General features: G+C 40.8%; 2 protein-coding genes across 3 annotated transcripts; one reads left to right on the top strand and one right to left on the bottom strand.

Moving 5' to 3' along the window:
• The first annotated feature begins 2,539 nt into the window (after positions 1 to 2,539).
• On the top strand, positions 2,540 to 10,401 carry lamp1b (lysosomal associated membrane protein 1b). Its single transcript, XM_006788254.2, has 7 exons — positions 2,540 to 2,613; positions 2,828 to 2,925; positions 4,456 to 4,631; positions 4,722 to 4,850; positions 4,972 to 5,038; positions 7,175 to 7,342; positions 7,427 to 10,401. The coding sequence occupies exons 2-7, from the start codon at positions 2,865 to 2,867 to the stop codon at positions 7,564 to 7,566; spliced, it is 741 nt and encodes a 246-aa protein (XP_006788317.2). The 5' UTR covers positions 2,540 to 2,613; positions 2,828 to 2,864; the 3' UTR covers positions 7,567 to 10,401.
• Positions 10,402 to 12,971: 2,570 nt separating this feature from the next.
• LOC102789875 (growth hormone-regulated TBC protein 1-A-like) lies at positions 12,972 to 16,588 on the bottom strand. Of its 2 annotated transcripts, XR_004843558.2 has the most exons (9): positions 16,400 to 16,588; positions 15,737 to 15,882; positions 15,483 to 15,641; positions 15,268 to 15,392; positions 14,922 to 15,018; positions 14,159 to 14,331; positions 13,881 to 14,066; positions 13,442 to 13,600; positions 12,972 to 13,088 (listed from the first exon to the last, which is right to left on the bottom strand). XR_004843558.2 is itself a non-coding variant. In XM_035906813.2 (8 exons), exons 1-8 carry the CDS (start codon positions 16,459 to 16,461, stop codon positions 13,499 to 13,501), a joined length of 1,050 nt encoding a protein of 349 aa, XP_035762706.2. In that variant the 5' UTR covers positions 16,462 to 16,588; the 3' UTR covers positions 12,972 to 13,498. The 2 variants fall into 2 exon arrangements, 1 of the variants encoding a protein (XP_035762706.2); XM_035906813.2 differs by having other exon boundaries at positions 12,972 to 13,600.
• Positions 16,589 to 18,128: the final 1,540 nt, after the last annotated feature.

Raw genomic sequence — 18,128 nt, forward strand, 5'->3', positions numbered from 1 at the left:
CGGAAAAAAGTGCGAGAGAAAAAAAAAAAAACAACCCACGTGACGGCTAGCGATAAGGAGCCGGCTCGTGTCAAAGAACCGGATCTAAGAGCCATTTCGTTTGCGAACGACCATCACTACAGCAAGTCATCCTGAAGTAGCAAAGCAGCCCCTGACTATCATACTACCACCATGTTTGACTGTTGGGGGGATTTTGGCCCTTTCTCAATTCTCAAGTACACGAGTACGTACTCGCGTTCTCGGCGGGTACGGACTCGCCGAGAACGCACGGGAGTACGGACTCGCCGAGAACGCACGGGAGTACGGACTCGCCGAGAACGCACGGGAGTACGGACTCGCCGAGAACGCACGGGAGTACGGACTCGCCGAGAACGCACGGGAGTACGGACTCGCCGAGAACGCACGGGAGTACGGACTCGCCGAGAACGCACGGGAGTACGGACTCGCCGAGAACGCACGGGAGTACGGACTCGCCGAGAACGCACGGGAGTACGGACTCGCCGAGAACGCACGGGAGTACGGACTCGCCGAGAACGCACGGGAGTACGGACTCGCCGAGAACGCACGGGAGTACGGACTCGCCGAGAATGCGAGCACGGACTCGCGATTTGTACAATTGGAACACCAGCGTACTTGATGATGTCACAGGTCCGGAGTTTTTACTGCCGTCCTTAATTTAACTGTGAGTAATATGTTATGAAGCTTAACTTTAATCACAGCCAAACCGGTTTACTCAGGAACAAATAAAAAGCCGAAATAAGCCAAACATTAACATTTAGAAGTGATCTAAGTGACTTATATATCATGTTTAACCTCAGTAGTGAAATCTCTATTAATAAAAATAGTGTACATGTACATACGTGTACATACCTTAATAAAAACAAGCAGGTGAGATGTTAGAACGCTTTTATTTTTATTTTAGTGGACACTCAATACAATAGACAACTACTGGGGTTTGGGGTTTGTTTAACCTGAGTAGCGAAAAGACCGCGGGGGGGTTGAAAACGATCTGCCGGGAGTCGGCTGTTCTCGCCGGCTGTAATAATCCTCGACCTCGCTGTCTGCTATGGAGCTGGCGGGTCACAGACATCTCCGAAAACGTCGGACCTCGTTTGGAAATATATGATATCTTGATAAACTGAGCAGATATTCGAAGTTTACACAGCTACATTCTCGCTTGAAAAGAACTTAAAAGTTTATTTTGTGACCCAGAAAGAGTAATATTTAAAAGTTTTTAGACCCGCTCGTCCGCCATTGCCGCGTTTGAGTTTTGGACGAAATGCATTCTGGGATATTTAGCTGTACCAAGTCCACACAAGTCACCACCGATGCATGCTCGATAAAATGGGCGGAGCGAGAACACATCCGGGACTTTTTCGCGTTCTCGGCTTGATGCGTACTTCGAATTGGAACAGTACTTGGTCTCCGACTGATGACGTATCACGAGTACACGAGAACGCAAGTACGCACAAGTACGCATATTGAGAAAGGCCAGTTTCCAAAATGTTTTCCCAAAAGTCTTTGATCATCAAGATGTTTTTTTGGCAACCGTGAGAGGAACCTTTATGCTCTTTTTGGTCAGCGGTGGTTTTAACCATGGATCACTCCCAATGCTATTTTACCCAGGCTTTTCCTAATTGTTGAATCATGAACTCAGACAGTAATTGAGACATGTGAGGCCTGCGGTTCTTAAATTGTTATTCTGAGCTTTTTGTGACCTCCTAGATGAGTCACCAATGTGGTCTTGTAGTAATTTTGGTAGACCAGTCACTCCTGGGAGGGTTCACCACTGTTTCAAGTTTTCTCCATTTGTTGATAACAGGTCTCACACCATGATCCACTGCAGTCCAAAAACCTAAATAGCTTTGTGACCCTTTTCAGACAGATAGGTGTCAGGGACTTGTTTCTGAGCTGTTTCTTTATGTTCTTGTGTGCATTGCTTTTTGACATCTTTTAACCTACTTCACTTTGTCAAACAGGTTCTGTTTAAGGGATGATTGATTCAGCAGGTCTGGCGGCAATGAGGCTTGCGTGAGATCAGTGAAATGGAACACTGCTTTCCAAAAAAAGTTATCAATCACACTTAAATCATGTTTTAACAAAGGTTGGGTGAATTGCTTTCTCATATATGCTGGGTAGGTTTGAATAGCTTCTTTCCCTTAATAAATGAAATTATCATTTAAAACTGCTTTTGTATTTATCTTTCTTTGTCTAATATCAAAATTAGTTTGATGATCTGAAACATGTGTGACAAATAACTACGTAAATGACTAATTAACTTTAAAAAAACAACAACCTAGGAATCAGGAAAGGGGCAAATACTTTTTCACAGCAGTGTGTATAAATAAACTAACTATTTCTATGTCTATTTTTTTTTATGCTTCAGGATGATGATGTTCTCCTTCTGCTTTAAAGGTATATTTTATTATACACAGATGTGAAAAACATGTATCGACCCTTAAGTCTTCTGTTCGACAAATAAACAGGTTGTGTGTGGGGCTGCATTAGAAAACACGTGACTTTCTGGGTGTTTCTTAACACTCGTGTCACATGATCGTGCCAGTGTTTTTGTTAAGTGTTGAAGGCGAGTGCAGTTAACCGCACAGCTAGCAGGTAAAGAAGCAAGTTGGAATTACGTAGCCAGAAGCCGTTGAGGGTTTTGTTTTCAAGAGAAGCGCTTTGTCATTGCTCCAGATAAGCTCGCGAGACTTTCGTCTGTTTTCTTGCCGTTGTTGTGACGCTAACATTAGCCGACCTAGCCCAGCGACTGCTAACATTAGCTAACTCCCTGCGCCGTTTGTTGTTGTGCTGCTGTGATATCGCGCAGATAAGTGCTGAGCCATCCCGAGGGAAACAACAGAAACATGGTGCAAATCTGTCGTGTCCAGTCATGGTTTGTGGGAGTAACGCCACTCCTCATTTTCGGTGAGTATTTTGTTTCGGTTTAGTTCACATTAGCAACAAGATTACAAAATCCGAAGATCTGAAATTAGCAGCACTCCAACGTTTACACCAACGCTGCTAACGCTACACGCTAATGGTTTAAAACTTTTTGGTTTAACTAAATAATTAAAGTGTTGCTGTGGTAAAATCAGCGTTTTAAACACTTAAACAAACTTGAGTGCCGCCTTATACTGCGAAAATAGATGACAACGAATGTGCTGAAGCGTCGTTTGGGTGTTTTCTTATTACCTGTCTTTTGTCTAGTAGCAAGGAAATCTAGGGCACATACATACAGCATTTGTGCCTAAAAAAGAAGCTTAAACCAAATTAGGTGTAAAGATTAATGATTATGGGTGATCAGTTATTGTATGTAAGTGGGTGTTTAGATTTACTATGAGGCTTCACGTTCTGGTTTTGCAATGTTGTCCGTTTTTGAGGTTTCCTTTGGTGGCGATTTAAATGTACAGTAAGTCATTTTTTAAAAAGTTTTATATATATATGTGTGTGTGTGTGTGTGTGTGTGTGTGCTAGTAATTACATACACATAAAACTTAAAATGGGTTAGGACACATAAAACGGTCCAGTGCTTAAGTTTCTTTTTGAGCTGAATATGTGCTGAATTTGCTGTAGTCCCACCCTTGAGGGAGCAGATGAAAGTACCTTCGCCAAGTACTCTGTTCTCCAGGCCGGCCAAACCGGGAGGTTGGAATTTCCAACTTCGTACTTGTATACAGCGCATTTGAACCCAAACCAGTTGTTTAAGAATGTGCTTGATAGTCATGGTTTACAGTAAATGCAAATAACCTTTCCAAGCTTGGCAGATGAATGAGAAAAAAGCACTGAAAAGGCAAATGATGCACACCGAAGTTAAAATAAAGCCATACACCATAAACAGAAGACACTCTTAAAGTCTCAAGACTTTAATTTATGATAGTTTTTTTTTACTTTAAAAGCCGAATCAACTACTGCACTCATGTTGTTTCAGAGTTTTTTCCTGTTGGTTGGATAGAACAAGAAAATTAATATTCAACATAATCCACACATTAATTTGAGAAGAAAATAACTGAGCGCAAGCCCTTTTTACTTCCCACTAAGCTCCTTTTTAATTTTCTGTCTCAGATTTGAAGTTGTTAGAATAATCTTTTGATGTGGGAGGCTACGTTCTTCCTTTTATTATCAGCTCATTGATGGGTCAAATTTCTATCTTTTCATTTGTAAACCATCTGATTCAGTGAGTAATTGGGGAAAACAAAGTAGTCCTAAACATGTAGCCATGTGTTGATACATAGAGGCTTTTTGGAACACTTAGGCTATATGGAACACTTAAAAACAAAAAAGTTGTATTCGATGGCACCAAAATTGATACAAGTAATGGCACAAGGTGAAAATTGACTGTGGGCCCTTTTTATTTACTGCATACTATTAATATCAATGTTTATCTCATATTTATTTTTAGTTTTGGACATTTTGAAGCTTTGTAGTCTTTGACTTGTAAACAATTGTGTTTTGCAGTGACTGTCCTGCACCAGGGCTTTGCTACTGTTGCCCCGCCCACTCCCGCACCACACAAAGAACCCGGAAGACCTGAAAGAGGACACTACAACGTCACGAATAACGGCACCATCTGTTTAATGGCATACATGGGCCTCCAGCTCAACATCTCATACAACTCCACCTCCCAGAAAAAGGTACTGCAATAAAACCTGCACGTAACTGATAGGCGAATGCCACAGGTTAAAAGTATTTGGACAAATAACGTTTCATGATTTTCTTTACAGGTTGTCCAGGATGTGATGAACTTACAGCCCAATTTGACAAAGCACTCTGGATCATGTGATTCTGAGATCGCCTCCCTGCAGCTCACAGTGGATGCTGTTAAAACCAGCCTCACCTTTGTCTTCACTATGGTGAGTTTCTGTTTTCATCATGTACTTCCTAAAGAAGCCACTAGATGGCAGCTGGAGCTTGAAGTTAACCTGCTCTAATCCAGTGGCGCTCACTTGGCTGTGCTTTTGTTTTTTCCACTAGAACTCCACATCCAACAAGTACCACTTAAGTGAAGTGACCGTGTTAGCGGCCTGGCCGGACATGAAAGGTGGGGCTCCTCGACTTCTTAGGTTGTATCCAGGCAGTCTGTATCTGATTAATGAACATGTGTTCAACCTATTTTGTGACCTACTCTTCAGTGTAGTCCACACACACACACATGTGTGTGTGTATATGTATAAATTAGGTGTGAGTGGTCATGTGTTGCTCAGGTCCTTGTCTAATCAGTAATATTGTGATGGGATCTGAAGCCGACTAAAACACATTGAAAATGCATTTGCATTGATGTCAGACCAAGCCGCATCATGGTGTAAAGGTGCTTCCAAAATGGACACAGCGTTCATTGCACTTGCTCATTGGTTTGAGGGAAGTGCAGTGGACATAGCAATATAGGCGGGGTTTAAATGGTTCAAATGTCAGTGTGTTTTCTGTATCTCCTTTCATCAATACATCAAGGATTTTCAAGAATCTGTTGAGTTATTTGCAGCAAGGCACAACAAATCATTGCTGTTTTCTTGTATTGCTCACCTACACCAAGCTGCTCAAGTTTTAAAATACACACTGAGTTTGTGTGCTTGGATGGGAATCCATTTCTATGAAAGAGTTTTCTTTCTGTAGCATCACCTTGGATGCATGTGAACTAATTCAGTGAATTCAGACACAGATAACAACTTTTTCCTTATCTCCCGGATACCCGCTGGACACCTTGTTTCTTTTGGTGACGTAGGCAGTTGTCACAGCACACAGCAGTCAGAGTTCACATTTGTTTGGTGTTTGTTCAGATTAAACAAATTAGCCGGATTTCTTTGCTCCTGAGCTGCACACCGCACATTTCCCAGTGCAACAACGGAGCACAATTGTGTTTCAATAGCCATTTATAAATATTGTTTTTCACAAGCGCACTGCGTGCTGACAGATGTTATGATATTGGTCATGCAGTTGACAGTTGAATTGTTTTTGATCATCAATCTGTACCACTTGAAGTCTGTCACACTTCAAGTGGATTCAATTTGATTCAATTGCAGTTTAGTTCAGTTTTATTGTAATAGCACCAAATTACAACAGTGGTCATCTCAGTCACCTGCACTGTCAAGGTGCTTTATACTGCAAGATGAAGACCCTACAGTATTCAGGAGCAAACCCCAACAATCAGATGAATCCTTATGAGCAAGCACTTGGCGACAGTGGGAATGAAAAACTCCAGGAGAGCCAGGCTCAGGGAGGGTTGTGCATTTTCCATGACCAAAGCACATCTGTGCTGTTACTATGATAGATGCTCATATTGTTTTAAAAGTTTCAGATAAAGAGGTCAAAGTATGGGTGAGTAAACACTGTGAATGAAACCCTCAGGCTTCAGACTACTCAAAAAAGTCGGTTTTAGACAGTTGTTTTTTCAACCCTCAGCTCTGGATGATGCCACGAAATGTGCAAATCTTGAATTAAGCACACAGCTTTCCCCATCTGCTGTGCAGACCTCTTGTTTATGAGGTGCAGCCGGTCAGATGAGTGGCCCTAAAGCAGAAAAGGCTAAAATGCCTTGTTTCAGACAGATGATGAATTGAGAGGAAGCTGCAAGACATAGCATAAAATAACTAAGAATGATTTTGATTTGTGAGTCACGGAAAGCTCCTTTAGCGGAGTCCACAAAAAAAAAAATATGGAGCTGTAAACTGGCTCTCTTGAGTTAATTTAAAGCAGCTTTCATTGTTCAGATTAGTGAGAATGTTGTTCTGCTGTGGTGTCTCTTAATTCATTGTTTAGTGAGGTCACATACATTAAAACAGACTATAGGTAGTAGTAATTATGTAGTTTTTAATGTAATTTGTAGTAGTTATGGTGAAGGTGGAAAAAAGCAGTATGCAAAATTAAGTCCTTATCTTTGTGTTAAAGTTAAAGTCACAGTGAAACTGAAACTGTAGTGTTTCCGTGCACTGACACATTTGCAGGTCATGCAGAAAATGCGGGCAGGTTTAAGCATTGTGGGCTTACCTCAAACTGTAAGACACACTTTATTGATTTAAATTTCATTTACCAGAAGATAACCGATCAACAAACACACCGAATCTGAACTTTATTAACATGTAGTTCATTTAAATTTCTCTCTCATAATCATTTTTTTCCTTCTTATATGAATCTGTTTTCGCACTTGATACACTTCTCATGTCCATTCTGTTTTCTGCTTTAGAGCCTATTTCAGTCAATAACAGCAATCTGGACTACCTGCGGGGAACCGTGGGGTACTCGTACTACTGCCGTGACGAGCAAACTCTAAACGTGGTCCAGAATTTGTCCATCAACACCTTCCAGTTGCAGGTGCAGCCTTTCGCCGTTAAAGGAGATCAGTTTGGAGCAGGTAAACACTTCCGCCTTGTAGAGTGTGATCAAAACGCATCATCTCCTCCTTGTCCTTTCTCACGTGTCCTTTTTTGTCTATCAGCTGAGGAATGCCAGCTGGATGAAGATGACATGTTGATCCCCATTGTAGTCGGAGCAGCTTTAGCGGGGCTCGTTGTCATCGTGCTCTTGGCCTACCTCATTGGGAGGAAGAGGAGCCACGCTGGCTACCAGAGCATCTGAGGTCACTCCTTACTCACATGTTGTCAGAGGCCTGAACGCGGCCCTACCCTACCTGAAAATTAACCACTGTCTTTCGAGACTTAAAGCTCGGCCCTCTTCCCCTCTGCCCCTCCATGTTTCTCTCCCTGCCTCTGTGTGTGTGTGTGCTGTTCTTTGCCCTCATAAGTAACACTAATTATTATCACCTTGTTGAGGTTCATATGTACTTTCTGAACTGACCCGCTCTTTCTTAAAAAAGGGAATTATTTAGAAGATTGTAATGAAATGAGGCCAACTTCTGACTGGTACTATGTAAAGGAGGGGATGCATGTTTGCAGAGGGTCAATTACAGTCCTCGAGTTGCTATTTATGATTTCTGTGAAAGGAATTTTGAGGGATTTAGAAACTGGGGTTTGTCTGTTATGGAATGACCATTTTTATTGGTCCAGCATAAAATGAGGTTTGCTGTTACAAAGGGAATATTTCTGCCAGTTATACTTAAACTGCGTCCGACAGTTGAGAGCTGAACTGATTATTTACCTGCAAGCTGTATGCACGTTTGAAAGAACATATTTAGAAACACAATAACCTAATCCTAAAAGGATGTGTGAGGAGTCCTCTTGTAGCTCTAAGATGCATTTTAGAATTAACTTTCTTTTTTTAAGCAGGGTTAGTGTTTCAAAGCTTTTCACTCCCTCTTTCAGACACACAGCATATTTTCTGTTGTGAGTCAATTTTAGCTTCATTCAGCTTGTGGAAATGGACTCATTTGCTTGCTTTCAGAGTTATGAGACACATTTATATTTACTAAATTTAAAGCTACAGCCAGAAGACTTAACGTGACATTAAAATTGGAAACGGAAACCCTTAAAACTCTGTAAGTAAACCATTAACCTTGTACACACTCTGAACTTTATTGAGTGTGAAATTAGTGAATATGCCTGGCCAGGCTCGTGCTCCCACTGTAAAATACCTGTGTTTTATTTTTACATTGGATGAGTTGGTCACGGCCGTTGCGGCCGTTAAGGCACAGGTAGCCTTTGCAGTATTTTCCTGAATGGCAACTGTCACCACTCACAATACCGCGACATAAGCGCTGATATTGAAAGAGAAAACGTCAAAACCGAAAGCAAGGATTTTCCTGAAAGTTTTTCGCACGAGGTCACCACTTTTAAATCTCGTCGCAATGTGCAACGACAACAAAATGGCGGCAGGGCCAATGGTTGTGATATCATTTCCGGCACGCACCGCTGTTCAAAAGGGGGAGCATTAAAACACTGACCTTTGTTACCTTCAGTACCTTCTCTTCTTGCTTCCGTTCTTTACCAACATGCAGTCTTTGGCTATAGCTTTGCACTGACCAGCCACAGCATCAAAACTACTGGCAGCTGAAGTGAACCATGGTGTTTATTTAATTTCAGTGCAGTATTCTGCTGGGAAGGGTTTGGCACTACAAGTCACGTGGAAGTCTCTGTAGCTTGAGTTAAAGGCAACTGGACTTCTTTTGCAGGGACTTTGAAGCTTCTTCATTTCTAAAAGCTGGTGGAGAGTCATAGTTGACTTCGGATCAAGTACTAAAAAAGATCTAAAAAAAGGAACCCTTAGAGCTAAAAAAGAAAATCCAGCTGCCTTCAACTGAAGTCAACAACGACTCGAATTTGTGTCGATGTTACTTTTATCTGCAGCATAAACCTTACTGGAAATTCAGCACAAACCAGGATAGCATCTGCATCTCCCTGCAGAACAATTCACCAGACTACACTCTAGAAACATTTCACAAATGGCTTGAGGAACATGACAAAGTGCCAAAGGTGTTGACCTGCCCCTCAAGCTCCCCAAAACCCAAACAGATGTGCCAGAAATGCAATGCACATCTGTTACCATGTCAGTGTCCCAACAGTCAATGGTAAATGATCTGATACTTATATAGTTCTTTGCTACTGAATTTGAGCTCTCAAAGGGCTTCCTACTACAAACCTCATTCAGCCATTCACACACATTCATAGGAGTGCTTTTTTTTCCTATGACTAAGCACTTTTTAATCTAACGTAACACACACTCCCAGTCTAAGAAACTCAGGGTTCAGCATCTGGCCTGAGGATTGCCCAGAGATTGAATCAACGATCTCCTGCTTAACAGATGACCTACTCAGCGTCAGTGCCACTGACTCTATTTTGGTGGCACAAGGGGGACGTGCCATTTTAGATATCTGGTTTTAAAGTTGTGGCTGACTAGTGTATATTGACTATGTAGATAAAGAAACCGTTGACACAAAGGCAACAAAAAAAGTTTATTTCCCACAAGGCTGATAGTCACTCCTATGAATTCTGTCGTTACAACACAACCAAAACAGGATCTAACAGCATTGTTGGTTTAAATGAAGCCCAAAGCCTAAACATCTCTGTAGGAACTTAACAAAATTCCTACAGAGATGGTTTTGTTTTTCTTGGGATTTTGGTTCCTGAAAGAAAAGCAGTTTAACTGAAGTCCTTAGAAACAGCCCCGTGTCATTATTAAAAAGGCCAAAGTGCTCTGGTCAGTGTTCATCAGTGCCTTCCCAGCTGTAACATGGATGGGATTCAAGTAATGCTAATATCACACAGGAACTCGCTCACTCACCTACACTGTGCTGCCATAACTGAGACATGTTTGTGTCTCCCATAGCCTTCGTGTACTGTTACTACCATAAATATGCATTGTTCGATGTAGTAGGAAAAAGCACAGATAATTTGTGTTTTTGTGTTTTTTTTCCCCCCCTCCCTCATGTTAATACTCATGTAGTTATTTAATAAAGTTTTATTAGATTTGTCTGAACATTTTTTTTAAGGAGAGGTCAATAAAAGTGATGAATGAGGCCATCTGACTCTGTTTTGCCTTCATGCTGTTTGTTAGCAGACAAACCGGTTCCCTGTTGGGTTTTTATTTGTTTGTGCTCCTTAGAAGCGGATGTTCATTATTTGACAAGGAAGGTATTGAATACCATCAAAGACTAAATTCCAATATCATTTTTTTAGAGAATACAAACATATTTACTGTGTTTTAACCACAGTTTTGACATTTGAATAAAGTTAAAAGAACAAAGCAAATAGCCAAGTTCATACCTGTGAGTAAAGAGTGGGAGGTTAAGGGAAGTTAAATGAACATGGTGTTTGACTGTCAAAGCAGTCCCCGAGCAACAGGGAGCCTGTTACAACACACATGTTGACTAAATAATGTAAATGTCACTAGGAAACAGCAAATTTGCATCAGTCCATGCAGAGACTGGATCTGCAGGGTGCGGTCATGGAGGATACGACGCATCCTATAAGGCACAAAATGACTGAAAAGGGGATACAAAACCAGGTTATGTGATGCAATGGGAACATGAGGAAATGTAAAACAGTTACAAAGAGGTACTTTTACAACCCTGTGTCCAGTAAAGGTGGGTGTGCCATGTACATAAAATTAATGGTGTAAAATCCACCAGTGTCACGTTTGATGTCTTTCTAATATTTTTGATAAATTATAGTGTTCAGATTATTTGCGTTCGGTTTTTATTTACATAGCGCCCCAACTTGTTTGGAAACTGTTTTTTTTATAGCAGAGCCACCGTCTCACAGTCTTATCCATAGCTGTTGGGGATTTGGGTTTACAAACATCAGCTATTCTATAGTTTGCATTTTAATTTAAAAAGTTGTTTATCTGTATTATCTACATTCATTTTGCATTTGAATATTTACTTATTGTACTTTATGATAGTTTACAGACTATTATGGCTAGGGTTGTTCGATATAACGATATATATCAGATGACGATATAAAAACGTCTATCGTTTCATTTTATGCTATCGTTTGTTTCGTGGTGTCGCAAAATAAACTGTTTACGGCAATATTTTTTCATCGTTTTGATGGTCACTGTAGTGGCTATTATATTAATTTCTTAAAGTTCTCTCTTTCTCTTATATTTTATATAACCACACTACTGAGGACAAGCGCCTGTTTTTATGCGTTGTGGTTAGCAACAACGACAGTAACGCTTGTTTATGTTCCACATAAACCTTTCACAATAAAGCTCAAGATCCTGTTGAGACTTTTCAAAATAAACTGAATCACGTGAAAGAGCAGATTATTTACGGATGAGAATTAAAAAAGAGCCACCAGGTGCTAAAAAAATAAACCTTAGACTCAAACGTTAGAACAGGCTTTTCCCCGCAGCACGCCGTGTAATAAATACTCACAAAGAAAACGGCGGCCGTTACAACTTATGTCTAAAAATGTATAGTTTCATGCATCGGTTAAAACACTCGACTCCAGCGTCATGTATACATGACGCGCAGCTGGAAACACTTCATGCAAGTCGAGCTGCCCGAGATTCACAGAATTTACAGAAAATGTTACATTTTTGTGATTTATATCGTTATCGACGATAGAATTCTTATATCGGGATATGAGATTTTGGTCATATTGCACACAGCCCTAATTATGGCCTAGAAAATAGGGTCAGTGTATGCCTCTGCAGATTTCAGATCTTCTATCGTATTTAGTAAAAGATTGCAGATCCCAGTTTCCAGTTATAGTAACTGATTATCTATTTATAACAGAAACAAAGCACTGTGAGCTAAAATGAACAACATTATCTGTATCACTGAGGTAATTTGTCCAACACAGCAGTTGTAGACTTGCACTCACTGACCACTTAATTAGATAAACTCATTCAACTGCTCGTTAATGGAAATATCTAATCAGCGAATTGTGTGGCAGCAACTGTCATTCAGGCATGCAGACATGGTCGAGATGACCTGCCAAAGTTCAAACTGAGCATCAGAATGGGGAAGGACGGTGATAAGAGCAACTCTGAATGTATTATAGTCCCTTGGTAGAATGCCCAGGCTGCTTCAAGCTGGCAGGAAGGCAGCAGTAATGCAAATAACAGAAGAGGAGCACCCCTTAACACACACCAAGATCACACCAAGTGCCACTCCTGCCAGCTAAAAAAAAAAAGGCAACAGGTTATAATTACATGTGGTCACTGGAGCTGAACATTAGAAGACTCGAAAAATGTTTCCTGTTTCTGCTGTGACATTCAGATGGTAGGATCAGAGTTCACCCTAAACAACAAGAAAACATTTATCCATCCTTACTTCTCTCAGTGGTTCAATGGCTGTGGTGGAACACGAGATTCACAAATCCGACAGTCGCTGCTGAAAAATCTGCAGCAACTGTTTTGTGCATTCATTCAATATGGACCAAAATCTTTCCATGACTTTTATGAATCTGTACCATGAAATCCCACTCATTGCAAGATGTACTTACTAAAGTGGCTGGTGAGCATATAACTTTAATAGCTTTGTAGACTGTGCCTGAATTCATGACTGACACACACAAATAATACTGATGCTACCATTTAGCAGAAGCATTCAGCAAAGTCAGGAAGCAGATGAGGTAAATTAATGGGTTTTATTTTAAAACAAAAAGTGGAAAATGAGACTGAGCTCCATAAATTTAAACAGAAACCACCACATTAAAAGTGTGACCCTTCAGCTTTACGTTCTCTTGTAAACAGTCCTAAAGGCAAGAGACAAAACAAAGTATTCACAGTAAAAATAAGTGATCCGTCCATAATTACCAAAGCAAAAGTGTTTTTAGAAAATACACATGTAAATGCTGTTTGGTGCGGCGTTATGATCTTAATGTACTTCTGTATATATAGCAGCAAATATAGTAGGTGAAAGATTGGAGTCTAAATCAAAAGAAAAGCCTCAGAAGCATAAGCCTTCATATTTAGATACCCAGTCTGCCAGATTAGTGTGTAACAAAGTATAAATCACAGAAGTAACCAGAAGAGTCACCAACATGTATGTTTCATACAGTTCCTGTAGTCATGTTTCATACGTTCCTGACTGTACAGTGTTACTTACGCTGCCTGAGCCTTTGTTTTATTAAATCCAGTATAAGGGGAAAGTGTGTCCTGAACCTCATAGGTGTCCTGATTCCTCCTTGAGAATTTGTTGTCTGCATTTCTCTCTGAGTTTATCAACAGTCGACATCGACAGACTCTTAGGTTCCGTAAAGATCTTCTGCAAAGGAACATTTAAGGAGTGCTTAGGCTTACACAGACCTTTTTTCTACTCAAAATAAAAATAAAAACTACAATTAAAACTGTGTAAATACTTTTAACAGATTATCTTCTGCACAGTCTCATGGATTGGTAAAATTAGAATAGCTGAAATGTAGCACTTCCCCATGAATTGTTTTTCTTTTTCGGGAAGTATTCTTTAAAAAAGATGATTTATGACCATAAGTAGTGACATTTTTCTCTGGCCCCTTCCTCACCGTCATTGTATTTGGCCATCTCACCTGCATAAAGGTGTGGCAGTCCAGAGTGAAAGCCCCAGAAGTGATCTGTTTGAAGCATTCACACACGTCAGGCAAAGAGCGCGCTCTCAGGATCTCTGCCTGGTGGTGAAGGATGAGAGTAAGAGCCACGCGGAAAAGTACTTTGGATCCCTCGTAGAAAAGACAATCCCAGACCCGCAGAACAGTCTGCAAGAATAAGACAGAAGGTGGATGTCAGTTAAATGATCGCCACATGCTTCTAGTTTGACCCCTCCACTAAAGCGCAGCTTTTGCCTCACCTCGATAGGGAGTACATCGATGTAGAGGCAGATAAACCAGCGAGACACCACCAGCGTCCATATGCCGGGATACTGGGCCATGAGCTGTCCTACTGCAGGAGCTTTGACCTTAACCAGCTCACCAAGGACCTCCTGGTCAGTCTTCAGACCCAACATGGCTGGGGTGTAGTAGTCTGCAACACATTCAGATGAATAAAACATTCTTTTGCACAATTGAAAGCCATTGTAGTGCATTTATTTATTATAGATAATATTTATTATTATGTAAACTTTGAATTACATTTATTTATTTAACAGCCCTCCTTAAGGAAAAGATCAGGCTAACTGATTATTATTTTATCCCCAGTACCTCAGAAAAACAGACTCACATGCTCACAGTTAATTTGCTGTTTAATAAACTGAACAGAAATAAATAATGATGGTCTGGAGCATTGTTTTATAAAAGAAGATCTCAAATTTTTATAGACCGAGTGTCAGTTTAGGAAGGCGCTATGATGCTATGAAGTAAAACGGAAAAGAAGCGCATCTTTGGTCTCGTTCTCTGCCGCCTTGACATTTTGCTGTACGTTTCCTTTGTTGTGGCTGCAAAATGTTAGCTGAGGCTGCCGCTGGCCCTCGACACGAACACTGACAACCCTGCATCTCTAAAGTGGAACTGGTTTAACCTATGGAGCAACAGTGCGGGGTAGGGGATGTTTGCTGTGGGGTAAACAAAAACAACAAAAGAGCTCTGAAAGGAAGCAGACGTTAACTGTCACCTTACCTGGGAGTATCCTGCCCACCAGTGCATCCATAAGCCAGAAGGATTTCTCTTCGTCTTTCGTGATGATCATGAGGTAGCCCGCAATGAAGTTCATGCCCTAAAAACGACAGAGCATGCTGTGGATCGCTTAGAATAAGAACTCCTGCTGTGTGTGCATACAGTATGCCAGGTTTTACATTGAATAAGTGCACTGACCGATATAAGAGCTAACAGATGAAGGTTAAGATGAAAATCCTACACATATATTGGTTAAATAAGGAAGAAGCCAGCCCTGATCTTTAGGTAAACAGACATGATCTTAAATAGAGGGACAGTCAGAGCTTGTCGCTGACTGCATTTTCTTCACCTGACAGTAGCCCACTGTAGGATTATGGTGTCCGTAGGCCAGCAGCACATTGAACAGAGCCTTCTGCATGCCTGGTTCTGCTTTGCTCTTGAACAGGATGTTGTCAGGAAAGGTCCTGTGCATATCTTTTAAAAAGCAGAGAGAGTGAGTGAATTATTGGGACATAATTTAAGCATTGAAAGAGCATGCTGTATGCTGCGACAGTTTTGGTGCACCTGTGTGAATGGTTTCTTTCAGCTTGGTGTCATGCTCCATGTCCAGCAGAGACTGGTAATAACCCGGCTTACTCTCCAGCTGTTCCTGGGCACCACTAGCCGCCATCCAGATCCTGGCACGGTGCTCATTAGGCACACCTTTACGAACAAACCTCTTCACTGCCAAAACATGTTTTATTATTACCCATCACACGACCAGAGAGCTAGAACGAACAAGCAAACAAAACCCATGGAGGTGTATTTTGTTTTTGTACCTGTGAAGTTCTTCTCCACATGAGGCTTCTCCTGAAGGAGCTTTGACCATCTCATGGACCTCCTGTTGAGGACATCTACATACTGATTCATCATCTCCTTGTAGGAGTCGAAATCGCCACGTCTCTCAAAACCGTAGGCGTCAATCCTGCTGGGACAAATTCACACAGTTCTCCACCAGTGAAGGTCTACACATAACACTCATAGACGCTGTGAAATCAGGATTGCCGGTGGACCTGCTTGCTCCCCTCCCTTCTTTCATTCTCCTATTCAGTGATGGCAGACTCTAAAACTACCTCCACTGGGTAGGGTTTCTGTAGCCGAGTGATCAAATGCTCCAGCTGGATGAATAGTTAAGTATTAAATTACTTCTTAGGGAAGCACGGAGAAAAATTCAAAACTCTGACAAGCTCCTGTCTCTTAAAAGCCAACAGGTGACAAACTTTAATGGTATATTTACACGTTATAAGATTAAATGTGAAGTGGAAATACAAAAAGCTGAAGAGGAAGAAAGATGTTGTAAAAACAAGAAAAGGTTGCCAGTGAGGAAGCTGCAGGCAGATATGCTGTCTAAATAACACAGGCCGACAACAAAACAGACAAAAAAAGAAGCAAGAACCGAGAAAATGAACTTTTTAAAACTCAACGAAACAAACAAAGCTTACCTGTCACTGTCATCATAATCGGCCAGAGCCTGCATAGCATTTCCTTTCATTTCCCCATCCATTGTGTCTCATGTGCTAAAGGTAAAGTAGTCCAAGAAAGCAGAAAAAAAGAAAAGAAAAAGAAAAAACTACTGGAGGCAGGAAGCTTATTCCATTTTTATTCCCTGGAATAGAACCAGCTGCTGTCAAGGTAAATAACAAAGCGGTCTGAGTTTCCTATGGCTCACCTTACAACAGCCACTGCTGAGAGGAGGAGCTAGTATGAAGAAACCCACAGGTAACAGCCACAGGCGTGTACTTCTGTTTGCACACAAAACAGTTGGAGGAAGAGACACTGTAGTGTTTGCTCTTATGTCCTCTGCTGGCTGTAATTCCAACATTTTATTAATTTCCTGCAGCAGGTAAAAATGTTATTTCTTTAAAAGGATTTGGAGCCAGACTCAAATTTACAGTGTTTCAAAGCTGATCTGTTTGGCAGAAATATTATCAACACAGAGACGTTAGGTGGACTTAGCCAATATTTTATATTTGGAATACATTGTGTTCTGAAACGTGTAGCCCGAAGTAATGAATTATTAGACAGCATTACTGTGGATCAGTCTCACCTTACTTCAACATTATTTTTGACAAACACACAGACAGCTGGCATCTAAAAAGCCTGATATTTCCACCTGGAGCTGGTGGAAACAAAAGACTGTATATATAAGATGGACACATGCAATACACTCATTCCTTTCCATTCTGTTAATTTTAACTTAGCATATTTTTCGTGTTGTATGGCCATGTCCTGTGTTATAAAGTTTAATAAAGTTTAAACAAAAGACTAAAAAAGATGGAGATGGATGTAGCCTCCAGGTCTGAAAAATGACCTGAAATGCTGAAGTGCCTTAAACCTGCATTCTTCTTTTATGACCTCAGTAAGCCCACTGGTAGGTTCATGTTCTCATTTGACACTTTTAAGTCTCAGTTTTAACACAAACTGACTTGTTTGCACACTCTAGTCCCAAATAGACTCAAAACTGGTAAATAAAACAGTGAACACTTTAGGGCGTGGCTGCATTAGTTACTACAGTATGAGCGTGCAGTGTCACTCACCGCCTGTGATTTTAAAACACCAAGAATACTTATCCTCAAGGCCCCAAAACAGGACTTTACAAACCATGGGTGATTTTATGGGGGGTTACAGCCATCTTTGAGCGCTTTGAGTACTCCGGGAGAGTAGAAAAGCGCTATATAAGAACCAGTCCATTTACCATCTTTTATACACGGATTTTGGTCTACACTCCACACTCTGTTTTTAGCTTAATTGTCTCACCCTTTGGTGGGTAGTACAGTGCATAGAGTGACGGAGAAAGGCTCAAAGTGGACTCAAACCCAGGTCACTAGCCCTCAGCACAACCAGTCCACACGGAGTACTCTTAACAATATATGTGCCATACAATTAGTTTAACTGCAAACAGATTTAAAAAAATAACAGTCATTTGTGGAATCATATTCTGAAAGTAATCTGGATTTATCTCCTCTGTAACAACATTGTTGTACCTTCCTATTTCACTTATTTTTAGTCAGAAACTTAGGAGTACCGCAGTTATTAACAGAGCTTTTACTTTCTAATTATTTACAAAGATGATCCCTGGAAATAAATAGATGAACCCTTAAGCCATTTTAGCCCTAAAAGAAACTTTGCTGGAGTTGAATTACTTCTGGTGAAAGAGTATTTTAATGATAC

This window comes from Neolamprologus brichardi, chromosome 16, assembly GCF_056152115.1.
Source record: "Neolamprologus brichardi isolate AB-2024 chromosome 16, ASM5615211v1, whole genome shotgun sequence".
In the NCBI taxonomy this organism is placed as follows: domain Eukaryota; kingdom Metazoa; phylum Chordata; class Actinopteri; order Cichliformes; family Cichlidae; genus Neolamprologus; species Neolamprologus brichardi.

What these genes read in the sequence shown, in the direction of transcription:
- lamp1b (XM_006788254.2), top strand. Translation starts at nt 2,865, where the DNA reads ATGGTGCAAATCTGTCGTGTCCAGTCATGGTTTGTGGGAGTAACGCCA. An exon ending in TCACCTTTGTCTTCACTATG is followed by an intron (nt 4,851 to 4,971) that starts GTGAGTTTCTGT and finishes TTTTTCCACTAG; the next exon opens with AACTCCACATCCAACAAGTA. An exon ending in AGGAGATCAGTTTGGAGCAG is followed by an intron (nt 7,343 to 7,426) that starts GTAAACACTTCC and finishes TTTGTCTATCAG; the next exon opens with CTGAGGAATGCCAGCTGGAT.
- LOC102789875 (XM_035906813.2), bottom strand. Translation starts at nt 16,461, where the DNA reads ATGGATGGGGAAATGAAAGGAAATGCTATGCAGGCTCTGGCCGATTAT. An exon ending in TGTGGAGAAGAACTTCACAG is followed by an intron (nt 15,642 to 15,736) that starts GTACAAAAACAA and finishes ATGTTTTGGCAG; the next exon opens with TGAAGAGGTTTGTTCGTAAA. An exon ending in TCGATGTACTCCCTATCGAG is followed by an intron (nt 14,067 to 14,158) that starts GTGAGGCAAAAG and finishes TTATTCTTGCAG; the next exon opens with ACTGTTCTGCGGGTCTGGGA.